At 45.0% G+C, this 25,600-nt stretch overlaps 1 protein-coding gene across 2 annotated transcripts in view; it reads left to right on the forward strand.

The window, feature by feature from the left end:
* Positions 1–1,322: 1,322 nt before the first annotated feature.
* The window catches only part of DNAJC1 (DnaJ heat shock protein family (Hsp40) member C1), a 129,210-nt gene continuing 104,932 nt past the window's right edge, over positions 1,323–25,600 (forward strand). For both annotated transcript variants that reach the window (XM_018564069.1, XM_018564075.1), the window contains exons 1-4: positions 1,323–1,326; positions 6,931–6,937; positions 9,199–9,204; positions 9,305–9,449. In XM_018564069.1, the coding sequence (XP_018419571.1) occupies positions 1,323–1,326; positions 6,931–6,937; positions 9,199–9,204; positions 9,305–9,449 (162 nt within the window). The remainder of the gene's footprint in view (positions 1,327–6,930; positions 6,938–9,198; positions 9,205–9,304; positions 9,450–25,600) is intronic.

The raw sequence follows: 25,600 nt of genomic DNA on the forward strand, positions 1-25,600 counted from the left end.
CTCATCACAGCGGATTTTTCAAGCCCTGTCCATGTTAAAGGAGAACTATGGGGCTAAGGCTTTCCCCATAGTTCTCCTTAGGGTAACGGGAGGACACAAACTGGCGTCCTCCAGTCACCCTAGGCTCAGTATACCGCGAGCTGTAGCTCACGGTATACTGAGACGCCGCAGTATACCGCGAGCTGCTGCTCACAGTATACTGAGACGCCGCAGCTGATCCCGACAATTATGCCGGGATCCGCCCAGCTGCGTGACTGACAGCTGGCTCTGCCTATCTAGAGGCAGAGCCAGCTGTACCTGCCCCCTTCCCCGTCCGTTCCCGCCAGTCAGCGCTGTCGGATCGGGGAATCCAGCCCCTCCCCTGTCACGGCAGAGAGCCGTGACAGGATCGAGAGGTGAGCGAACGCCAGTATGTGTTCGCTCACCTCCCGATCTACTGAGCCGACCTGTGACAGTCTCATTGTCACAGGTTGGCTAGAACTATGAGGTGAGTGAAAAGCACTCACCTCATAGTTCTCCTTTAATGTCAGCCGAATCTAAACAGATGGGAATACATTTACTTTTGGCATGATCAGGTCCGGTGAAACAATCTTTGATCCGTTTGTTTTTTCGGACCTGAGGGTAACCGGATGTAAACGGAAAAACTAAAAAACAGATAGGCGGACCTGATTGGAAAGCCCTTGTGAAAGGGGCCTTAATCAAACATGCAAATATTGTTTTCTGCAGTGTTTTCCTTTAGATTCTGCCAACCAGCACATGTGCAGTGTATTCTACATACAAGTCATGCCTCTGGGGATAATTGTCACACAAGGATTTTGGGAGGGAGCTCTTAAAAAAAGCTTTAAACACATGGAAAGGGATAAGTAGACTACTTGTTGTGTCAGCTTTGCTGGGCTGGTGTTGATTTAATAGGCTTGAGCATACTACAGGTGCACTTTATGAGCTGATGGTCCACCGGCTTCACATTTTCTTTTTTTTTTATTTGGTATGAACACTTTCCAGAGTACAGGATAATGATAGGAGTGTTTCCATAACACATTACCACAAAAATAATCAATGGTATTACATAACAGCTGAGTTTAAAATAGGATGTTTTTCTGTAATGTTTTGAAGACCATTACAGAGACATAGAGTACGATATGCACATTTGTTGTGAACCAAAGCCACAAAATGTGTAACATGTTTTGACAATTATTACAAAGACATGGAGTACTATAAGAACATTTGTTGTTAACCAAAGGCACAACATGTTTTGACCCGAACATTACGTGGGGTCAAAAAAGATTGTCTATCTATAGGCTTTACAAGCGTTGCATGTCAGGATGAGTGATATATCAGTATATTATTTAGTATATGTCTGAGAGGCCAGATCCTTGTGTAAGCTATGACTCAAGGCTTTCCTTTGCTCCCAGTGGCTGAGTGGGAGCAAAAGAAAAGTAAGTACCTGCTGTTAGGGCATGCTGAATTTAAATAAACCTTTTGCTTTGCCCTGCATGGGCAAACCACACAGATTTACTATAGGGCTAAATTTGCTAAAGGAGCTAGCACAGCATATAGCTCACATATACTATAAAATATACTGTATGTGCTAGTACCTTTAGCAAATGAAGCCTGTTTTTTCCCTGACTATGGAACTGATTATATGCAACTTCACTAATATGGCCACACTAGTGCTCCATGTCTTCCTAGCTTACCCATCATGGAAAGCTTAATTGATCCTTACTCAAAATTGTCAGTGTGCTGCATTCTGTCCCATGTATCCCCTTTCTGGGATTGTGGATCTGATGGGAGCTCCTTTAACCCACTTCATTTTTGTACTGTCTCTCAGTACTATTTTGCCTTTCATGTTGAGTTGCAGAACCTGGATTTCAGACAGTATATCCATTTTCCTACGCTTAGGTCTGATTCTATGGAATGCGCAGCTTCCCCAGTTGTAAGGGAGTCTATATATGAGTTAGTCTTTTAAGCTGATTCCCACTTCATTCCTCTTTTCCGGAGGAAACTGATTACTCCATCTGTCACTACTCATGTTTGCCTCCTTATGCTACACAGCGTTGGTGGAATCATAGTGTCCACGCTATTTCCAAGCAGGACTTAAGAAGTCTTGTTTTTTTGGATCCTTCATCTGAAATGGTTCCTCTTTATACAGTGAGGGTTCTGTTCCCTTCCTTTAAATTACTATTGGAAGGGTTGTTTTATTACAGTTCTCCCTTTCCATGGGTATTTTACTTTAACCCCTAGCTCTTCACTGGTGGACAAACAAATTATGTACCAACCAAAGACCCAACATTTGAACAGTTAGGTATCCCAGGCTTCGGTCTTTACCCTTTTGTTGACCACTTCAATTGATGGTATGAGTTTTCTCCCATCTGTTTTTTCCTTGTTGTGGCTGCTCCTTTGTCCTCCAAATATTTGTTGTGTTCCATCATTCTTTCAGTTTAGCAGTCACCCCTTAGTAGTGCCATGAGGCAGCGCAGCGAGATAAACTTTACTGTTAAAGTTACAAAGCTCATGAGATGTCTGAAAACATCCATACTTCTTTTTTTTTTTTGCATGGTCAAGGGCTCACAACAGTATTTAAGGGTTTCCAACCCTGCACATCCCTTCAAAGACGCATCACCTCCTCCAGGCCCTTCCGCAGAATATTAAAAACCTCCAAACCAACATCATTACACAAAAGTAACCAGTGTCATATCACTATCCCACCCAACAACCAAACCATTATAAAAACAGCCTTGTTGATTTTAATTCTAGTGTGATTGATTACAGAGTATTTAACAACCACTTAAAACTACAATTGAAGAAGTCTTCAACCAATGAACATTTCCAGAAAAAGCTCCCAGACTCACAACAACAACAACTTTGTCTTTTACTTTGTGCATAGGGTAAATACAAGCTTCCCATGCACAATGAGAATCAGTGGGTGTACTGCATAGTCTGACTGAGTGAGCTTTGGTAACATCTGGTTCCATGTCAAGCCCTGAAAGCAGAACCTCCCCTTCTTTTCTGAAAGTTTACCATTCGGTCTCACACCAGCAGGCCTTTTAGTCCGGTACCCAAATCTTACACTTAGGCCAACCAATAAAGTAAAATAAGATGACTCTTTTCTACTTATGTAGCACCTGATAAGGGTGAACGTTGCACAAAAATCTCCTTGGCTCCCAACCGCCAATTCATCTAGCCTGCAAAACCGAAATGAAAACAAATGTCAGGTGAAACCGAAACCAAAAATGTTTTTTATTCTAAATTTTTAAAAATATTTTATTTTTTATAAACTTTTAAATTTTTTATATTTTACTTTGCTTTTAGGGGCTTCGGGGGAAATATTAGGGGTCTAAACAGACCCCTGATATTTTCCTTTTAAAATAGAAAAAGAGATTGAGGACACAGAGCCCTCAATCTCTTATTCTGCAGCCCCTGTTATCAATGAACAGGAATCCTCTATACTGAGTGTTCCTGATCATTCATAACTTGTGAACAGAGTGTGTTTGCTATAACCACAATCATGAATGAGCAGGAGGTGATGTAGACCACTTCCCATTCATTCATAATTGAGGATATAGTAAACATACTCTGTCCTCAATTATTTACAAACACTCCGCGATCACTGATCACTGACTGCTTGTACCTGCTCTCCATCCTGAGAGAGCGGAGCTCAGCCCCCTGTGACAGCACTGGCTGTCACCACCCACACACCGCTCTCCTGATCTGTCACAGGAGGCTGAGCGGGGGGGGGGGGGGGAAAGACGCCGGCCACTCACAGCGCTCTCCTCCCGCATCCACTCGGCCACCTGTGACAGTTTCTTTCATCCCCGCTGGGACACAAAGCAGCGCCCAGCGGGGAGAGAAAGAACAGATCCAGCGCTATTTCGGCCAGAAAATTGCACTTTCGTTGACCGATATATCATTGCATCACCATCCAAGCAATATAACGGTTTACTGTACAGGTAAGACAATCTGGCACCCTATGCAGCTGCATCTGTAGACCCTTCCCCATTCAGTTGTGAGTGAAAGATTATGGCATGAAGAATCTCCTGGCCAGTTAGACACCATGCAAGTTATTTTTCTCAGTACCTGAACTGGAAGATGATCCGTCATCAAGGTCAATTCTCCTAGACTGTGTGCAGGTAACACAACAGGCCAGCACAATTTTCAGGTGCTTTATCACCACTGATCAGGGCTTGAAAAATTTGATGGTGTCTCACCAGTCAGTCAAAAATTTCACCAGTCAGCATGACCGGACTATAGCCTTGCAATTTATGTTAAACATTTTTGGGGACAGATAGAGCTTTCTTTTGGAGTTATATAATCACCACTGGGGTGGGGGGGGTTAATTTTTTTTAACTATATAATGAAAAAAGTACCATAAATGTAAAAAAACCCAAAAAAAGTTTCCCTACGTTATGTTATAAAACATTTATTCTTACCCATATTTTTAGTAAAACATAAAAGTCGGGGTCACGTCGGGTAAATAGACACCAAACATGTCAAGCCTTAAAATTGCGTGCGCCCGCAAAATCGCAAAAAACGCCCATAGGCAATGATTAAAACGCTTTTACTGTTCATCAGTTTAGTGTTATCGGTGATTAAAGGAGAACTATGGGGTTAGGGCTTTTCCCCATAGTTCTCCTTAGGGTAACGGGAGGACACAAACTGGCATCCTCCCATCACCCTAGGCTCAGTATACCGCGAGCTGTAGCTCGTGGTATACTGAGACGCCGCAGCTGAAGCGGATCCCGACAATTATGTCTGGATCCGCCCAGCTGCGTGAGTGACAGCTGGCTCTGCCTACATAGAGGCAGAGCTTGCTGTACCCGCCCCCTCCCCCATCCGTTCCGCCAGTCAGCGTTGGAGGATCGAAGGGGGGAATCCAGTCCCTCCCCTTTTACGGCTCTATGCTGTGACAGGATCGAGAAGTTGAGCGAGTGCTGGTATGTGTTTGCTCACTTCCCGATCTACTGAGCCGACCTGTGACAGTCTCATTGTCACAGGTCAGCTAGAACTATGAGGTGAGTGAAAAGCACTCACCTCATACCGGTAGTTCTCCTTTAGGCTGGGTTCCCACCTAGGTGATCGAAATATGCACGTATGATGCGCGTTTCTACCCCGATTTGTGGTCCACAAAACGCGCATCAAACGCGCGTTTTACGAGGGCTATCCGGCTGTATCCTAATGGATACGCGCGGAAATAAGCCCCATAGAAGCTCCTGTACTTCTTTGGGTGTAGGGTGTTTTTCAGCGCGTTCCGACACGCTGAAATGCGCCCAGGTGGGAACCATGCCCGTAGGAAATAATGGGATTTCACTTGCTGGGCGTTTTACAGCGCGTCAATCAGTGCTGTAAAACGCCCAGGTGCGAACCCAGCCTTAATGGCTCTAAAATTATTGCTCTCACTCCGACGTTTGCAGCGATATGTAACATGTGCGGCACAATAGGCACAATCGTCTTCGTACGTAGGCGCACCGGACGCATATCTGTGTGTGTATGTGGGGGGCGGGGACTTAAAAAATGTTTTTCTTTTGAAAAAAATGTTTATGCTTTATTTTTTTAATGATTCTTTAATTTTTGTATTACTTTTTTTTTTTTACACACAACTTTATTGCTATTACATGGGGGGCTAAGAAGCCCCTTATGTGATAGCCAATTTACATGACAGGTCCTCTTTATGGAGACATCAGGGGTCTCGAAGACCCTTAATGTCACCTAGGGACCCCCAGAGAAGCTGATGAAGCAGAGATCGGCTTCATCAGCTTCTCTAGCTGGAGAGTGACACTGAATGCAGGAAGTGATGTAATATACATCACTTCCTGCATTCAGGGACTGGAGAGGAGATCAAAGGGAGTTCGTATACTGAACTCCCTTTGATCTCCTGTCACAGAGCCGTGCCGGTCTCGGCTGCATCAGGCACAGCGGATCTCGGGACCGGCAACGGCAGTTGCTGATACAAGCGATCGAGCGCCTATAGAGACGCCCGATCGCTTGACTGTAAAGCTCCCGTCGGGCTCCACCGTCCTCTTGTCACAGACGAGCGGATTTTTCACGCCCTGTCAATGATGCTCCCCAAAATAGGGAAGGCCTGTAGCCAGTTATAGAAGGTACATGGCATCAACCTATACCTGCACCTATCTTTTCCTCTTCCTTCTTTACCTTTCTCCCGTTTTCCAATAGCAAAACTTTCAGGTGGTAGAAATGTACATACATCTATAAACTCCCATTGTTTTTTATCTCCTGTTTTACATGTGCCACAAGTGGGACCTCTAAGCAAACGTATATGCTGATGTTTGCTGTGTCAGAGATCGGTATGGTATTCTTAACAACTTTCTCCCATTTTCTTTGTAGGCTCCTCAACACCCAATATCCAAACTAGTCAATCCTGTTGGTCTGGGCCCCACTTTGGGTGTAAGCACCCGTTTGCCCAACTGACCAAGTGAAGTGTCACTCCCCGCTACCAAAGGCAAAGCAGAAGTGAAGGGAGCCTTCCAAGCTGCCAGTGGACTCTCACCCCAACTTATATATTCCCTGCTCCAGCTTCTCCAACAGAGCACGCATGTCAGAAAATAAATATGCCGTCCTATCAGCTTTGAAGCAGGAGAGTAAAACGGTCACTGGGCTGCTTCCCCAACTGACTCCTATTCGAAGTTAAAGCTTATAACTGCCAGATCAACAAATATGGACTAAATACAAGAGTCATGTGTATTCTCTCTCGGAGTGCTTTGAGTACTTCTTCCAGAACAGTGCAGCATGAAAGAACTCTGGTACTTTGCCTCTGTGAGGGGAGCTTCCTGCAAGCTCCCCTCACAGTTCCTTGTGCAAGGAGACTGGTCTTGTCTCCGCCCCCTCCTGTAATTCTTTGCGGTCAGCCTGTACTGCGCGAGGCCTGCTGGGTCCCTCCTACAGCTGTGTTCTCTGCGCAGACTATGTACAGCACAGTGATGATGTCACAGCTATGTTTATAGAGCAATATCTGGGTTTACAAAATAATTTGTTGCACACAAAGTGAATTTATATCCTTTGTGGTTATTGACTATTATACTTAAAGGATTTCTTTTGCACCCAGAGTTCAGCTTTAGGGCCCCAATTGCATTGTTCTATGTGATTAAAACATGGTACCACCAACGCATCTACAGGATGGTGATTAGCCTGTTCAAACTGGATCCGTTTTTCAACAAATGAGTAAGTACGAATGGGGCCAGTTCACACGGCTGTTACATTGTGCTGAAAAAAAAAAGTAGAACGTGCAGTACTTCTTTTCGGCACAACCTAATGCAACAGATCCAGTGTGAACTGGCCGCATTCAATTTTCTGTGCCCTCGCGTTAGCATCCATAATAGATGTCAGCAGGTGTTTCGGGGCCACGCAGGGTCCCTTCTTCTAGGGAGGTTCTGTGGTGTATTCTGTGTGGTCTCACTATTTAAAGCCGATGTTGCATACTTGTTGTCACTATGTCGAACCCAGAAGAAGGGACCCTGCGTGGCCCCGAAACGTTGGCTGTATGACGCATGCGACAATTTAATAAAAAGTGCTTTACTTCTTGCACATATCGAGTGCTGGTGACTTCTTTTATGGACTGCATCTGACACGGCGCCATCCGTGTTGTCACTTCAAGCACCAGCCTTTCATCAAGGTCTGTACGCTGTATGGAGTGCAGGTGATTTCGTATTATCGTTAGCATCCGTATTGCAACGCAACAGATCGGAAGGAAATCAGAAGGTACAATTGCAAGTCAACGGACCCTCCGCAATTTCCTTCCGATTTTGGTGTGAATGCACCTTTAACCCCAGAGTTCCGTGCAAGGCACCTCCCGCCTGGTCATTCATTTAAATGGCACCCTAAATGCACACTGTGACGACCTTGCTACAACCTGCGGTGCCGCAGTAACATGCATTGTGGTTGAAAAAAAGTAGGGATGTGACGATACTAGTATCAGTGCTGATGCCAAATATTTGGGTGAGTACTCGCCCAAAGGCTCCGATGCCTAGCCCGATACCCTACCTTCCGGTATCAGGAAGCTGGCTCCATCGTCACAAAGGAGCCGTCCAATCAGGAAGCCAGGCAGCGAGTAATGACTCGCTGCTTAGCTTCATGATTTGTCAAGAAGCTGGCCAATCAGGAAGCCAGGCAGCGAGTCATTACCCGCCCCCCGTCTTCCTGATGATGAGGGAGCAACCCAGATAGCAAGCAATTGAGCTGCAAGTTTGAAAATGACTTGCTAGACTATTGCAGACTTTTTAGCTTCACAATTTTGTTGCACAATTACAGCAAGTCTGCATTGCAAGCCTCCAGATCAACGTGCTTTGCAAAAGTGCTGTACACCTGCAGAGCTCTTGCTAAGACTTGCAGGACTCTTGCCAAGCAAATTTGCTACAAATTCAAAAAGTGACACCTAGAACTTGTGCTGCAAGTCTACAACTTGCCAGGAATATGTGCAGCAAGTTAACAAGAATTACATTTTAACCCTGCCACAAGTTTGTGGCAAGTTATCCTTGCTATCTGGGATGGAGACGGCTTCACTGCTAATCAGGAAGCCGGGAGGTGAGTCATTACACGCCGCCTGGCTTCCCTAATGGGACTTGTGGTATTGGTATGCACCGGAAATATATATATCGGTACTCGATACCGAAAAACCGGTATTGGTGCATCCCTAGAAAATAGTAGTGCCTGTTCTACTTTTTTTTAAGCGCAACATAATGGAGCAGCGTGAACTGGCCCCGTTCATTTTTCGGTGCCCATCCGTTGAAAAACAGATCGTAACGCAACAGATCCAGTGTGAGCAGACCAATCACCATCCTACTGATCACAAGCTGCCAGCTCAGGACCTACCATCCACCTGATATATCCTTAACCAGCTGTTAGCTCCGCCCCCTCCCCAGCCTGCTGCACCTCTAGACTGTAGTGCAAGTCTCCTTCCACTTCCACTGCAATGCAGCCGGACGTCTCCGACTAGGAGAATCCCTCAGTCCCGCTGTAATCCTCTCCGGTGCCGATCTCCTAGTTGGAGCAAAGCTGCCTCTCTCCTGACGTCACATCCCTTTACTAAACTCTGTACAACCTTCCCCTCCTCCAGCCCGCCCAGCCGGGGACCCTTTCTCCTATGTGCTGTCAGCTCGGGCTGCACCGACTGTGAATGACTCCGGCTTAGCAGATGTGACGTTGTCGCCTCCGCCTCCCATGCTGGGCTCCTGCTGCCCAACTTGTAAGCGGTGCTAGCAAGGCCTGGCAGCCACGTCTGCTGGAAGTAGGAGGAGGAGGGGAGGATTGTAGCGGCTCCGGGGCCTCCCTCCCGGTATCACTGCAGCAGGATGATCGGTGCTCGCCTCCTCCTGTCCGGGCTCATCATGTGCTGCTCACAGCTGTCACCCGCGGGGGCCTGGGACAGCGGCGACATGGAGCTCTTTGACTTGGTGGAGGAGATCCAGCAAAACTTCTACCAGTTCCTGGGGGTGGAGCAGGTAAATGGCACCGGGGACCCGGGGATGTGGGGGGGCTGTGACCTCCAGACACGGTGACATCCGCTGGACTGGATACATTGTCACTGCTTTGTAGATGGAATGCTTTCTGGCACTTCTGATTGGCAGATGCTGCAGGCTTAGAGGTGATGATGTTGGGAAAAGTTTTAGTTGCACTGATATTGTGTCCTGTTCATTTATTTACTGGCTCATTCATTCACCCACATGAGCATTCATTCATCCATCCATCCATCTTGCCTCCTGCACAAGAGGGATAAATGCACCTGGCACCAGGGGCCTGAACACATCATAGCATGGCACTCAATGCATGGTGCACTGTATGTCACGTGTGCTTCCTTGCTATTCACTTGAATCGCAGCCCAAAGCACCTCACAGTTGGCATGCTACCACAATAACATGCCGTACCATGCCCGCACTACATTACTATGTTTAGTGCAGTAGCACATGCCCCCAACATTTTACATTGGGATGCAATTCAAATGGCAGCGTAGAGCACCAGCATGATCTGGCGCATTTACTGCAACGCTATAGTGTGACCAGGCCCCAAGGCCTCATTCACACTGCCCACTTTCATGCAGAGATCTGTCGGGCTTGATACGTTTTTATGCTCCTAGATGCGTAACATGACGTGTGTTCACGTGCGTTTACATGTATATGCTTTTAGATGCATCTTTCCTTTTACATAGGTTGAAAAAAATACACAAGTCCATCGAGTTCCACCTATAGAGATAAGAGAGTAAAACCTAAAACAGAGCACTATGCCCACAGTTACCCACCATTGATCCAGAGGAAGGCAAACCCCCCCCCCCATAAAGCACGGTTCAATTTGCTCCCACAGGTTGGGGGGGTAAAAATCCTACCTGATCCCAAAAGGCAATCTGATATTCCCTGGATCAGCAATCCCCTGGTGGTTAATATACCTATAAGAACTCAATATCCGGTAATATTCGGTGCATTTAGGAATACATCCAGATGTTTTTTGAAACGATTAACTGAGTTAGCTAGAACTAGCTCCTGGGGGAGTCTATTCCACATTTTCACATTTTCCCTATGTAAAGGTTAAACCTCTTTTCTTCCAGTCCATTGAAGTAGCCAATGAGATTTCAGCAAATAGACACGTCTTGTGTTTACATAAACCTCAGGCTTTTTCTTGTTCAGTCCCACGGGCTGAATGAGAGAAATCACGTCTCCCCCCCATCCATGCTAAACAGCGCAGATGAAGAAATCTCCCCTTCCAGGCTATTGTACATTGACAGCCGATCTCTGACTGCTGACGTCACATCCGGTGACTCGCTAGTAACAGATTTAGACCAGATGGCGCTAGTGCGGGTTATAGAGCTCCCGCCACTCTGCTTGCGCGGCTTTGCGATCCCCATCAAGTTCTCCGACCCTGTCAGTGCGCCTGTGTGGTCACCCAAAAGCGCGCCCACCGAATGGCAAATCATATAATCTCTTAGCATGTTGTGCCATCAGATGGGCGTGCACCAACGCTTGGAGGAGTTGATTCTGCTGTTTGGTGACTGCGTAGGGGGTTGGAGAACTTGATGGGGATTACGAAGCCGCGCAGGCTCAGTGAAGGGAGTTCGATGAGGATTGACAGCGGCACGGCTGGTGCACGTGCACCAGCGCCATCTGGTCTAAATCTCCTACTGGCAAGTCAACAGATGTGACATCCCCAGTCGGAGATCTTGATGAGTCGGAGCTTTTGACAGAACACTGGTGCTTGTGGCTGTTAGAATACCCTATATAGAATACCCACAGTTATTGCAGCTGATTGGGTGCAGACACTGTTAAGGCGAGAATTTTTCATGTGACTCTTTCAAAAAAGGTTGAGTAAAAAGTTGACATTGGATCAGCAATCTCTGGTGCTTAATATACCTATAAGAACTCAATATCCGGTAATATTCTGTTTATCTGGTAATATTCAATTTTTGACCAGTTCAGCAGGAATTAGTGTTCACAGGTGTTGGAGTTTTAGCAAAACAACAAAATATTCTGTGTAGGAGAGGAGATCCTTGTTGCTTTGGGTTGTACACCTTCAATGATAGAAAAGGAGGGTGGTGGTAATCTGGCCTTGCTAATTAAAGGGGCCGATGCATAAAGGATTTAGTGCTGCAACTAATAATTATTTTCATAATCGATTAGTTGGCCGATTTTTATTTTGTGATTAAAGGAGAACTATGGGGTCAGGGCTTTTCCCCATAGTTCTCCTAAGGGTAACGGGAGGACACAAACTAGCGTCCTCCCGTCACGCTAAGCTCAGTATAGCTCGCGGTATACTGAGACGCCGCAGCTGGAGCGGATCCCGACATCGATGTCGAGATCCGCCCAGCTGCATGAGTGACAGCTGGCTCTGCCTATCTGGAGGCAGAGCCAGCTGTACCCACCCCTCCCCCGTCTGTTCCGCCAGCAGAGAGCCGTGACAGGATCGAGAAGTGAGCGAACACCGGCATGTGTTCGCTCACCTCCCGATCTACTGAGCCGACCTGTGACAGTCTCATTGTCACAGGTCGGCTAGAACTATGAGGTGAGTGAAAAGCACTCACCTCATAGTTCTCCTTTTAATCAGATAAAACAAATGATATAGATTTCTCCAATCATCTTCCAGGCCAGCAACCTGAGAGATATTGGCTCCTCCTACTATAGGAAACACAAAGTCAAAAAAGGTTAAATACCCTCCCATCCCATCGTACCCCAGTTTTTTGTGTTTCCTACCTCCAGGAGTAGTCTTGGTCCGGTCGGTCTTGAGGCCGCTGGTCCCCCCTCTGCGTAGCTCTGCTGCTGGTCTTCGGAGTCCGGCGGCCTTGCTGCGGGTCAGAGGGGTCCCCTTTATCTTTGGGTGGTCCTTTCTCCTTCGGGTGGTGGACGCCTAATTCCCCAAGTCTGTTTCCCCGTCGATCGGTCCGAGGCTTCAGGGAGGTGGAGCAGCGGCGCATGGTGTTGGTGGCTCAATTTGCACAAATGCAGTGTTACCAACATAAAGTTTTCTTCAGAATAAAACTGCATGCACTGCACTGGAATGCACGGCATTGCGGTACCGTGCATTTCCTTGTGGGCGATCACACTGTGGGAGGGAGGTGCGTTTGGGGTACCGATGAAATGAATGGCACTGCGACGCACCTCCCACAGCAGAATTTCTCAGGCCCAAACTGAAAATGACTTTTTTGCACCTTTTTATAATTTGTATTGTATTGTAAATACATGGCGCTTAAATAGTTTCAGCCAGGGAATGACAGCTGCCAGTGGCAAGATTCCGCAGATGGCAGCTGAATGTAAATACAGCAAGTAGTGGGCTGGTGCAATAGCCAGCCTGCTATTGGCCATTTCAAATTACAATAGCCAATAGCAGGCTGGCTATTGCACCCGCCCACTGCTTGCTGTGCCCTCTTTCCAGCGTGGAGGAGAGAGCTAGGCGATCCAACCAACTAATCGATAATGAGAATAGTTGACAATCTCAATATAGCTGATATTCTCCTTATCGATTAATCGATTAGTTGGTTGCAGCCCTAAAAGGGTTCACTCTGTGTATAGCTCGGCGATTGCCATTACAGTCTCTAGATGGAGATAGAGGCGTCTAGGAATTTCTTGTGCTCCTCTAGCTCCATGTAGCAGCTGTAATGGTGGCCCCCCAAATCGGTCCCAAAGAGTATATACAGCCAACATTTTTCTTTTTTACTTTGGCTAGAGTAGGGACATTTTAAAGGGCAAGGTCACCCTCTTTACCCCCACCAATATTTTCCTATATACCCTAGCGGTGGCTGGCATTGTTGAGTTGCTGAAAAACACCAATTACGGCTTCTGTAAACAAACCCTCAAAGACAAGTCAGCGGTGACCGTTCCCATTTTCTGTCCTGTTTCCGTCTAATACTCTTGTATATCGAGCTATTTGGCTCTTTCTGTCCCTGACATATGGAAGCCTTTGGCAGGCATTGTGAACAAGTGATGAGCTCATTATATAGATGTATGGGGTGGGAGTGTGCCAAGTCATTGGAGTGGTGCCCTTGGAGCTCTGTACTTACCATGCTTCTGTGTTTGGTTTCTTTAGAATTTACTTTTTTTTTAGATGCTTCCTATAATGCTCCTTGAACTCTTCAGGTAATGTGCCAAGCAGTCTACATGGGCTTTATTAGCCAGCACTGAGCAGAACCTTCAGGCACGGATGTCAGTAATAAATGATTTTGAAGAGTAGAAGAAATGTTTCCAGGTGGGTCCCAGGAACCTGAGGTATAGCTTGGCCTGTCTTTAGCATAGATAGCATATGTTGGTCTTCAAACACCATTGAGACAATGTCAGGTATTCAGTTGGCGGTAAATGGAATACGTTTGTGCACTGATTTAATAGACTGCAGAGTGCAATAACCCTTCCTGCAGAGAGTGGATAGACTCCCGTAGGCTGGCACCAACTTGTAACAAGCAACCCTGATTCTAGGAAGTGATGGGTGCAGCGTGTCATGGCAAGAATACAGATGCTTTACTGAGCATTGCATAAAATGACTTGTTACAGTGACACGTAGGAGTTAAATCTTAAAAATGCATTCAAGTACCTTTTAATGTTAACAAAAATTTATCTTATTTGTGTATCACTCGGCTGTAGATCCTCAAATCATCTCTGAATTGGTTCTGACACTGTGGTTCCTTCTGGAGGGGGGCTACTTTTGTCCCCATGGTCCCTGTGTGTTGTAAAGTAGTCACCGCTCCAAGCTCGCTCCTGTGATTGACTACAATCTCAATACAAATTAGAAAACTAAACATGAGATTGTAGTCCATCAATAGAGTGAGCTTGGAGCGGTGGCTACTTTACAACACACACAGGGACCATGGAGAAAACCAGTAGCCACCCTCCAGAAGGAAGGACAGTGTCAGCACCAATTCAGAGATGATTTGAGGTTCTACAGCCGAGTGATACACAAATAAGATACATTTCTGTTAACAGTTAAGGTACTTAAATGCATTTTTAAGATTTAATTCTTAAGTTTAGTGTCACTTTAGGAATGACTGCCTACTTTTAGTGTTTATAAACGCAGGAAGAATTATCTGGGAAGTAAAAACAATTTCTACGCTTCCCAGATCACTTTTTCCTGCATTTAGCTGTTCCTACTTTAAAATAGGTTTAGGCGTGTTTACATGCATTCGGATCCTAGACACACCAGACTTCTATTTTTCCTAAATGCAGATAAAGGGATCATTGTTGAACGCATGTAATCACAACATGTGAATGAATCCATTAAGAAATCATTTTAAAATGAAAAGCTTTCTAAATGCAGATAAATGTATCTAATCGCTTGTGTTCAATTTCTTGTGTGAATGAGGCCTAAGTGCACTATAGGTAAAGTTAAAGGAGAACTATGGGGTTAGGGCTTTCCCCCATAGTTCTCCTAAACGTAACGTGAGGACACAAAATAGCATCCTCCCGTCACCCTAAGCTCAGTATACCGCGAGCTACAGCTCCCGGTATACTGAGACGCCGCAGCCTTGACAGATCCCGACATTACTGTCGATCCGCCCAGCTGCGGGATTGACAGCTGGCTCTGCCTATCTAGAGGCAGAGCCAGCTGTGTCCGTCCGTTCTGCCAGTCAGCGCTGGAGGATCGGACAGGGGAGGGGGGAATCCCTGCAGGGAGCCGTGAGTGACTGTCACGGCTCTCTGCAGGGATAGATCGAGAAGTGAGTGAGCGATGATATGTGTTCGCTTACTTCCCGATCTATTGAGCCAACGTGTGACAGTTTTTCATTGTCACAGGTCGGCTAGAACTATGAGGCTGAGTGATTTTCACTCGCCTCATAATTCTCCTTTTTAAAGTGAAACTGAAGCCAAAATTTTTTTTTAGTTTCGGATAGAGTAAGCAAGGGTTATAACTAGGGATGCACTGATACCAGTTTTTCGGTATCGAGTACAAATATTTTTTTTGGTACTTGCCGATACCGAATACTGATACCGGGAGTCCCATTAAGGAAGCCAGGCGGCGTGTAATGACTCGCCATCAGTCTTTCCGATTAGCAGGTAAGCCGTCTCCATGCTCCCTCATCACCAGGTGATGAGGTAGCATGCAGCCAGCTTTCTGGCCAATCAGGAAGCCGGTGGGCAGGTAATGACTAGCCACCTGGCTTCCTGATTGGCCAGCTTCTCGACCAATCAGGAAGCCTGGCAGTGGGGCGCTCGGCTTCCTGACCAAGTGATGAGGGAGCATGGAGCCAGCTTCCCGGGCAATCGGAAAGCCAGGCAGCATTTAATGACTTGCTGCCCAGCTTCCTGATACCGGAAACTTGGGTATCGAGCTAGGCATCGGAGCATTTGGGCGAGTACGAGTACTCGCCCAAATACTTTGTATCGGAACCGATACTAGTATCGGTATCAGTGCATCCCTAGTTATAACTCTTGTCCGCTTTTTTCCCATCTATGTTCCATTGGGGGATTTCTCTTTACTTCCTGTCTGATAGTCCCAAGAGGAAGTGAAAAAAGAGGGAAATTCCTGGTGGCCAGGCCTAGTGTGCCCATTGGAAGGTTTTCCATCTATTCCTGTTCTGATGACAACACAATATTTGGGATATTCTTTCGCTTTCAGTGATAACAATTTACCAGGACAAATCGGGGACACAGGCATCAATAAAAAGCTGACAAGTATTCTAATCCTTCTCCACTTTATCCAAAGCGGAAAAAAAAAAAAGTTATGGCTTCAGTTCCACTTTAAGGAACTTTACTTCCTACACTTTATAATAGGTAAAGTACAGGAAGTTGTCACTCTGTTAACAGTATTTTGCAGATTAGATGGAAGTGACATTTGCAGATTTTCAGCAAAGTTTCTCCTGAACTGGACCGTAGCAACACATACCACAAACTGATGCAGAGCCTTCTTTATTCTATGATGGGTATCTAGTCAGCTGCTCAATATTACCTTCAAGTGCTCATACATAGTCAGATAATGGCATCGGAAGCAAGTAATTAGAGCATTACTCACAATCGGACAATTAGTGGGTCATGAAGTGTTTACAAGAATGTGGTTATGAGCTATTCCGGTGCTTATAAATGATTGTCATTAGAGATTTTCCTGTCTCTACGCAACAACTTTCCAATAATTACATATTCTATGTAGAAGAGGAAAAAGGAGACCTTCCCCACAGATGCACATCTTCTGCTCATGCTGGAGAGAAGAACTTGGAGTGTCGCGATGCTCCATTGATGCAAGGTGGTGTATGTCTGCTCATTAGTTGGCCACACATGCTATAGATTGTACAGAAATAGTAGAAGCAATCTCCGTAACCAATAACTATGTAGACCAAAGTCCTCTGTAAATGATAGATCAACCAATATCCGTCCCGACAGGCAACAAGAGACACACTTGTTGGTAAATCTAAAAGAGGTTATACAATCGCAGTGTAACATGTCTGGCCAACTTTTAGTCTCCATTCACTTGTATGTCTGCATATTCATACTTTTTTAGCCTGTTAATGTGCATTTCTATGCGTTTTTGTTTAGTCCAATGCCCAGCAACATCTGCTGTGACATCATTAGGTGTCTCTTTCTTGTGTCCGCTTCCTGCTTATCCTGTGTTTGTGTGGTTGTGCTTTCTGAGCAATCCGCTATGATATGCTATTTTGGCTGCAGCTACTGCTACACTTTTGTTAGAACCGCCCCAATCCATATGTTCCTCACGGACAATGTCCTTCCAGGCCCTCTGGTGCTGGCAGTGATTCTTGTAATTGTGTAACTGTGATCATACAGCAATTCAGCTGCCTTATTAGTATTTCCTCATAAAGTATGGTTTGGCTTGCTCATTCCGTCTTCCTATGCAGCCTGGCTTGAGTAGATGTTGCTAGGGGGAGACTGCTCCAAATGCGCCAAGACGCACGTACATCCATTTTTCACTCGATCCCATTGAAGTCTATGAGGCTACAAAAGTCTGATGTGTTTTGAAGGAGATCAGAGGAGCACAGATTTATAGGTGTCTACTTATAAACAATTTGCACAGCCATTCAGCCAGCCAATCTCTGTGAACGTTCACTCTGTGTGAATAGAGGCAATAACTAATGTTCTTAGTATAGCTTTTTTTTTAGGTTGAATGTCATGTAATACAACATTATGGCCACTAGATGGAGCTGAGGAGCATAGGAATTAGGTTAAAAAACGGCCGGCCTGGAGCTCTCTGAATCTGACTGGGCGTCTTTAGACGTCCGCTCAGCCACGCCCACTCCTATAGAGCCGGGGGATCGCTTGTATGAGCTGCCGGCCTGTGCCTCACCCCCCTTCCTCCGCTTCCCTCTCTCCCGTTGTCACGCTGGTCCCGTGCTCCACTGTGCCCGATGTGAGCCCGGGACCAGCATAGTGCCTCTGTCACAGGGGATCAGAGGGAGGTCGGTACACGATCTAGCGGGACCAGCGTGGCAACGGGAGAGGGGGGCGCAGAGGGAGGGGGGTGAGGCACAGGCCGGCAGCTCATACAAGCGATCCCCCGGCTCTATAGGAGTGGGCGTGGCTGAGCGGACGTCTAAAGACGCCCAGTCAGATTCAGAGAGCTCCAGGCCGGCCGTTTTTTAACCTAATTCCTATGCTCCTCAGCTCCATCTAGTGGCCATAATGTTGTATTACATTACATTCAACCTATAAAAAAAAAAGCTATACTAAGAACATTAGTTATTGCCTCTATTCATCACTTGTTACATGTCACTATGTTACATCACTTCCGCATTCTTGTGTCACTCTCCAGCTTCAGAGGCTGGAGAGAAGCAGATGAAGCAGATGTGTGCTTCATCAGCTTCTTTGGGGGGTCATAGGTGACATTAGGTGTCTTGGAGACCCCTGATGTCTCCATATAGAGGACCTTCCACATCTTTTGCTATCACATAGGGGGGTTTCTTAGCCCCCTATTTGATGGCAATAAAGTTAAGTGAAAAAAATAGGGAAAAAAAATAGTTTCCCAAATTTTTTTTTAAAGTTACACATAAAGAATTAACAAAAATATATTTTTTAAAGCCCCCACCCATACATGCACGCATGCCAACATGCGTCCGGTGCGCATACCTGCGAAAACGACGATTACGCCACACGTTACATATTGCCGTGAACGTCGCAGTGAGAGCAATCATTTTAGGGCCATCAATCACTGATAACACTAAACTGATGAGCTTTAAAAGCTTTTAAAGTGTCGCCTATGGTCAATTTTCAGTAAATTTTCTGACATATAGTAAAAAAATAAAACCCTCAGTGGTGATTAAATACCACCAAAAGAAAGCTCTATCTGTCCCCAAAAAATGGTATAAAATTCATATCAGTACAGCGTTGCATGACGGAATAAATGTCAGTCAAATTACCGCAGCGCTGAATACTGAAAAATGGCCTGGCCAGGAAGAGGGTCTAAACACCTGGTCTTCCAGCGGTTAACAGAGATTCGCAGGGTGAATGGCTCTGCGAATTGATTATAAATAAACCGTAGTGTTTAGGAACATGTGGATTCCTGAATTATTTCTCAAGCTGTTCCTCCTTTACACTGAGGCTCTGCACATGACTCCCAGTGAGTCTTAGGGCTTGCTGGGGGAGGGATGGGTGTCACAGCACTGGCATTATTCTTTGGGTTGAGTATCCCCTTTTCCCAGGACACTACCCTCCCATGATAGCACCAGAGGGTTGAGAGACTATCATTGGATTCCCATAGACTGAACGGTTCCCTTTGGAACCAGGTTGTAGATGAGCTTGTTTCACACATTTAATTACTTGATTTTATACTAATTTATTAAAAGGAGATGTTCTTTGGTGCTCTTTTAGTTTTTAGAAATATTGGCTCTGGATATTCGGGGAGCTTGCAGTGATGAGCAGCACTTTTGACTTGTCACATTTTTGATGAGCTTGTTGCACTTGTCCTACCACGGAAGAGGTTTGCCCACTTGTATCATAGGCTGTAAGGACTACAGGGATGTTTGCTGATATTCTTGCAGGTGGAAAGCTGTTTGCTTACTGGTCTGGTGATGCATCTGATGACTGCAACCAACTTTCTGTACAGCTGGAAGGTATTGGCTAGCAACTACTAACAGTGGAATGAATGTACAGTATAGGAAGAACAAACTAAACAAGAAGATAACGTTTGAAAATACCTGTTGTGCCAGCAGAGATAGAGCTCAGTTTCATCATAGCTGCATTACAAGACCCAACCACAATGCAAGCTTTACTGGTGAGTTCTGCTTCTGCTATTTGCTAGTTTAAAGCCCAACTCCAACATAAACTTTTTTTTCCTTAGCTATGGCCAGACGTGGAAGGTTAAACATTTATTTCTTTTTTTTTTTTGTCTTTTTTTTTTTTTTTCAAATTCTTTATTTATAAAGGCAAGCAAGGCACACACCACAGATACAGCCAAGTACAGGATAGGCGGAGTCCTCCGCAGTTACAATCACAGAAAGTACACACCATTGGCAATCAAGTAGATATAGTGCAACAATAATCTCAAACATATATTGTGGGGCCCCAGCAATACCTTGTGAGTTTTTCATATTTTTAACAAACACAACAATGTAGTAGCCGGTGAGAACATCCATTCACCAACCACTCAACGAACAGAGAACATGCAGCAGTACTGCTGCAAAGAGTAGACTGAAAGGAAAACATTAGCCAAAGGAAAGGACAGAAGAGAAAAAAATATATATATATATAGTGAGATAGACTAGAGAGAGAAAGCAGCACACTCCATCTCCCCCAACCCCGCACACCCCCAGCCTGTAGCTGATGAGGAGCGATTCTCTCCCGTCAGGCGGGCTGCGCACTCAGGTTAAACGTGCCCTGGAGTACTCCTCTGTGGTTCGAAACTGGATCCATGTTGCCCACGTACGTACAAATTTGTCCTGTGTGTCCCTCAGGGATGAGGTCAGGTCTTCCATCAATTCAATCTCCTCCACCCTCTGCAGCCACATTGCAATTGAAGGGGGCTGTGAGCTCTTCCACTGGGCGGGGTCACATGCCCTCGCTGCATCAAGATTTTCTTGCTGTCCCTATATCCCTTTTGTGGAGATTTCGTTTCCCCTTCATCATTCCTCTTCCTGTGAAACCAGGACATAACATGCAGGGTACAGTTGTCAGCGGGACAGGAAGATACGGGCTGTAACAATCACCTGATAGAAGTTCTACCCCTTCCCCATTTTACTGAAAAAGTGCGAGTGACTTTCTATTACTTGACCACTGGAGGGATTTCTCAACCATTCCTGTCTTGGCAGGAAGTAAGGCAGTTTCTTCCCAATGAGTAAACAGAACACACAAATAAAAACTCAATAGATTCCCTACTCTCTCCAAGTATTGTTTGGAGTTGGACTTCAAGCTGATTGGGGTTATGATCTTGAGGGCCATACCAGATGCATTTTACAGCATAGAATGCAACAGAAGAAAATCCATTGTTCTCTGTAGTTGGTACATAGCAATGCATTGCACAGACAGTGAAAACCAAAAAAGCCTTGCATGTTGTGCTTAGGGTACATTGACCTGCCATTTGCCATTCAAGTGACTACATCCACACATGATAGGACCTCACTTGGTAGTAATTAAGCCAACCACACTATAATTGTCCCCGCTGCCTTTGCTGTAATTCAGTTCAATATTTGAGTGATTCATTGCGAGTCTCTACCAAAAAGTGAGTTGGGTTTGATCTTTTGCTCAGTGTTTACTGGTGTCCATGACTACATTGTTCTTCTCTTTCTCTTCTTCCCTGGGAAGAATGCTGGGCCTCTGCTTTGAGGTGGATTTTTTGGTTCTTCTCTCTTGGGTGCTTTCTCCATATATTCCTATAGGGAATTCACTGGGGGGGGGGCAGTGACACCATGATGTTAGTGTCACCAGATCATTTTAAACTGTTAAAGGAAACCTCTCATGAAAGAAATCTAGGGGGCGCCATTGCTGATTTCCTTTGGAGATGCTAGTTGCCTGACTGCCATGCCTCAATACTTTGAGTTACTGAAGCAGAACAAGTGTTCGGAAAAACATTTGTGTCCAGTCTTCCTGCATGTTTGTTTGGCTTGGAAAGTAAGCAGCTACCATATTTTTCTCATGACAAGTTAACGTTTGGCTCACAGCAGATCCCTCTCTGTCAGTGCCAGCCATATGACAGGGTCACTTTAGGTTTTTTTTTTTTTTTTTTACTCTCACATTGTTAAATGCTTGCTCTTGCATATTTTTGGCATTGTGTAAAGATTTGCAGGCCAGATTTGTCTCGGCCTCGCAGAAGAACTTTCCTACCTAGCAACTGTTGACACATTAACAAGAATGTAATTGTCTTCAATGAGTTGGTAGTAAAGCACAACCATTGTGTAGCACTGCAAATCAAAGATTTCACATGTAATAGGTAGGTAGGTATATATCCATACTAGTATAGGTGCCGATATCGAGTATTTGGGCGAGTACTCGTACTCGCCCAAATGCTGCGATACCTTCCCTGATGCTGGAATTTCTGGTCAGAGGGAGTTTTACTCTGACCGTCAGTGCCACGGGGAAACATGAAGCAGGCTTCCTGGCCAATCAGGCCGGGCGGTGGGTAATGACTCACCACCTGGCTTCTGGGAAGCTGGCTCCATACTAGCGGAAGTACTGGTATATATAAATACCGGTATTCATACCCGATACAGAAAAAACTGTATTGGTGCATCTCTAGTAATAGGCAAATATGGCTGCATCCACGTGCATGTATGTAATTGCAAACTAAGTGCAGAATAAAGTTATTGCTTTGTTTATTTTAAAGCATTTATACACATTGATGAGCTTATATGAAAAATAATTTTCATGGTAAAGAAAATAGAGACGTTTTGTTTAGACTGCTTTCAAGCAAACCTTACTTTGCCTAGTCCAGGCAAAGCACAGGTTCACTTTAACATCTGGAAGTGCAAATATTAGAAGCAGACCAAGAAACATAACAGCATGATTTAAAGTGAATGTAAACACTTAGAGAATGATTTATAAATGTTTTGCCCAGCTAATGCTATTTGCATGATGACACTAGCTCCACTAGATGGCGCTGAGGAACATATGCATTTCCTGTACTCTGCACCATCTAGTGGCGGTAGTGCCGTGCGAACAACATCCACCCAGTTATATGCTGGGCAGGGCATTTATAAATCAGCCCCTAACAATGAGCCTCTCCTGCTGTCTTTTGGTCTATTAAATATACCACTGAGAGAGTTTTGTTATATATGATTTGATAAGTGAAAAAATAATTGATCTTGTCAGACATTGAGCGCTGTCCTCTGCACACTTTAGTTTTGGATGGAGTGGAGAGTGATTAGAACCCCTTTCAGGATTTTTATTGCAGTCTGTGTCCCTGTTATCGAGATTCACCCTCTCTATTTGGTCTTGGTGACCCTGATCACTGAAAATGAAAGAAAATCCCAAATTTGGGTTGTCATCAGAACAGGAATAATGAATAATCTTCCAATGGGGACACTAGTTCTGGTGACCCTGTTAACACTTGGTGATTTCCCCTCGCTTGTTGCGTATCAAACAAGTGAAAGGAAATCTCCCCAATGGTACACAGATGGCAAAAAAAAAACATGACGGGCTATGAACTAGAGCTGCAGCTAAGGATTATTTTCAAAATCGATTACCGTATATACTCGAGTATAAGCCGTCCCGAATATAAGCCGAGGTACCTAATTTTACCAAAAAAATGAACCCTCCCTTAAGCTATCCAAAACTAAAAGATTTGGCTTTGGTTCTACTTGAATTTTACCCTGATATATACTGTAAAGTGAAAAGGTTGCCAGAAATCTTTAAAAAAAAGAAGTGTTATAATATCAGTCTGACTGATTGTGACGCCAGTCTTGGCTCTCTGGGAGTCTTTTTGCTGTCTGAAACCTTTCCAGGTATGTAGAACGCCGGCATCCATTGCTGTATTTGCTGGTTCCTCTCTTTGGCCGTTACATCACTATAGCTCTGCAGGGTCACAGTAGTGACGGAAAGGCCGGCGGGAACCATAGGACGCAGCGGAGGACACAGACTTCTGACACAACCAGAAGTGTGTTGGATGCTGAAGATCTTTCAGCGGCGTAACTTTTCAAGAGAACAAATATTGGGAGTCACCACGATCTGGCCTGGATGGTATTCTAATTCTTCTTCAGGGTAGCTTTTATTCTTTTTTTTTTTTCTGGCCACAGAGTTGTTTTGAAATACAAAAAACACAAACATGTTGGTTTATGCTAATTTAATAAAAATCATAAATACAAACGCAAAATTGGCAGATTTCTCTACATTTAAAATAACAATGGCATAGTGGGGAGCAATATTTGCCCAGGCACAGCTGACTTCCTGTCCGGTAGCCTCTCAGAGGAACACTGCCGATTGTCACTTTAAGCCCCTTTTAGCCTAAAATGGCAGCTAACATAAGACACCTGGCTGCACTACAAACTGATAGATATCTGGTACAGGTGCGGCTATTTCATGTTTTAGGTACATGGTCCTTTCAAAGTGCCTTTTTTTTCTGAATACTGGCATTTTAAATCCTGTTCCATATCTCTTCCAAATGACTCCTTAATTCTTCCTCTATAGTGTTTTTTTCTTCTCTGTGATCTATCGCTTTTCCGATTTCCACATCCCCTCTTATCTAAAGCTTCTCAATCCTTTCAACTGTCCAGATTTCCGCTCCATTCCTGCCGCTTCTCTCCAGCTTTCTTTCACCTATCTGACAGGGCACGGGAGGGTCAGACAGAAGCACATGTGTCAGCTGGCTGCTGCTTTCTATCACCTTATAGTACATTCTGTCAGGCAGCTGACTCTACAGGGATTGTTTAAAGAATACCTTTCACTACAGATTATTTAAAGCAATGTACTATGTATCGAATACAACAAAGAACAGTAGCCAATTCAAGGCTGAAAATGAAAGAAACATTTTGATTGGGTAACGCAAGAGACACCTTCCCTTTTTTTAACTGCTTGAAGACCAGGTGTTTAGATCCCCTACCTGGCCAGGCCATTTTTCAGTGTTCAGCGCTGATGTGTTGTGGCTTTATCCAATATATTTTATTTCTTTCATTATGATCAAGGCTACAGAAAAGTGTTATTTTGCTTAGGTAAATATGAGGTATTACAAATTTAAAGAATTTCATAGAAAGTACAGTAAACAAAAGCGACCCCAGATGCTTAAGCTGGTAGGTTTTTGTGTGAATGTTGTTTTAATAAATCTTGTCAGAGCATTTGATAATGCCATCAGGGACTTGACGAATGTTGTTCAATTTTTTTGTTTTATTTTAGCATTTGATTTTTGGAATGAATGGAGTTTACCATATGAAATTCACAGTTAAAATTTTGTTCATTTGGGGAAAAAATTTCCATCCTTCTCCAATTTGTTTGTTTTTTTGTACGGCCAAAAACAATTGTCCATTTGACTCCATTCAAAACTCAAACTAAGGTCCTGAAAAAAATAAAACTTATTTCTGCTGGTTTATGGCCTGCTTTAGTTGCCTGAATTTGTGGACCTGTCATAACCTTTGCATTCCGCATTGTTCCTCAGCAGCCTGTAAAATAAATGAACAGCAGCTCTGGCTCTTGTTCTCACCCCATCATCCTCCCTATCCCCAGCACACTTACCATTCTGTCCTCTGGCTGTTACTCTCACCCCATCATCCTCCCTATCCCCAGCACACTTACCATTCTGTCCTCTGGCTGTTACTCTCACCCCATCATCCTCCCTATCCCCAGCACACTTACCATTCTGTCCTCTGGCTGTTACTCTCACCCCATCATCCTCCCTATCCCCAGCACACTTACCATTCTGTCCTCTAGCTGTTATACTTGCCCCATCATCCTCCCTATCCCCAGCACACTTACCATTCTGTCCTCTAGCTGTTATACTTGCCCCATCATCCTCCCTATCCCCAGCACACTTACCATTCTGTCCTCTGGCTGTTATACTTGCCCCATCATCCTCCCTATCCCCAGCACACTTACCATTCTGTCCTCTAGCTGTTATACTTGCCCCATCATCCTTCCTATCCCCAGCACACTTACCATTCTGTCCTCTGGCTGTTATACTTGCCCCATCATCATCCCTATCCCCAGCACACTTACCATTCTGTCCTCTAGCTGTTATACTTGCCCCATCATCCTCCCTATCCCCAGCACACTTACCATTCTGTCCACGGCTGTTATACTTGCCCCATCATCCTCCCTATCCCCAGCAC

The sequence above is a fragment of the Nanorana parkeri genome, unplaced genomic scaffold (assembly GCF_000935625.1).
Source record: "Nanorana parkeri isolate BGI_ZX_2015 unplaced genomic scaffold, ASM93562v1 scaffold23, whole genome shotgun sequence".
In the NCBI taxonomy this organism is placed as follows: domain Eukaryota; kingdom Metazoa; phylum Chordata; class Amphibia; order Anura; family Dicroglossidae; genus Nanorana; species Nanorana parkeri.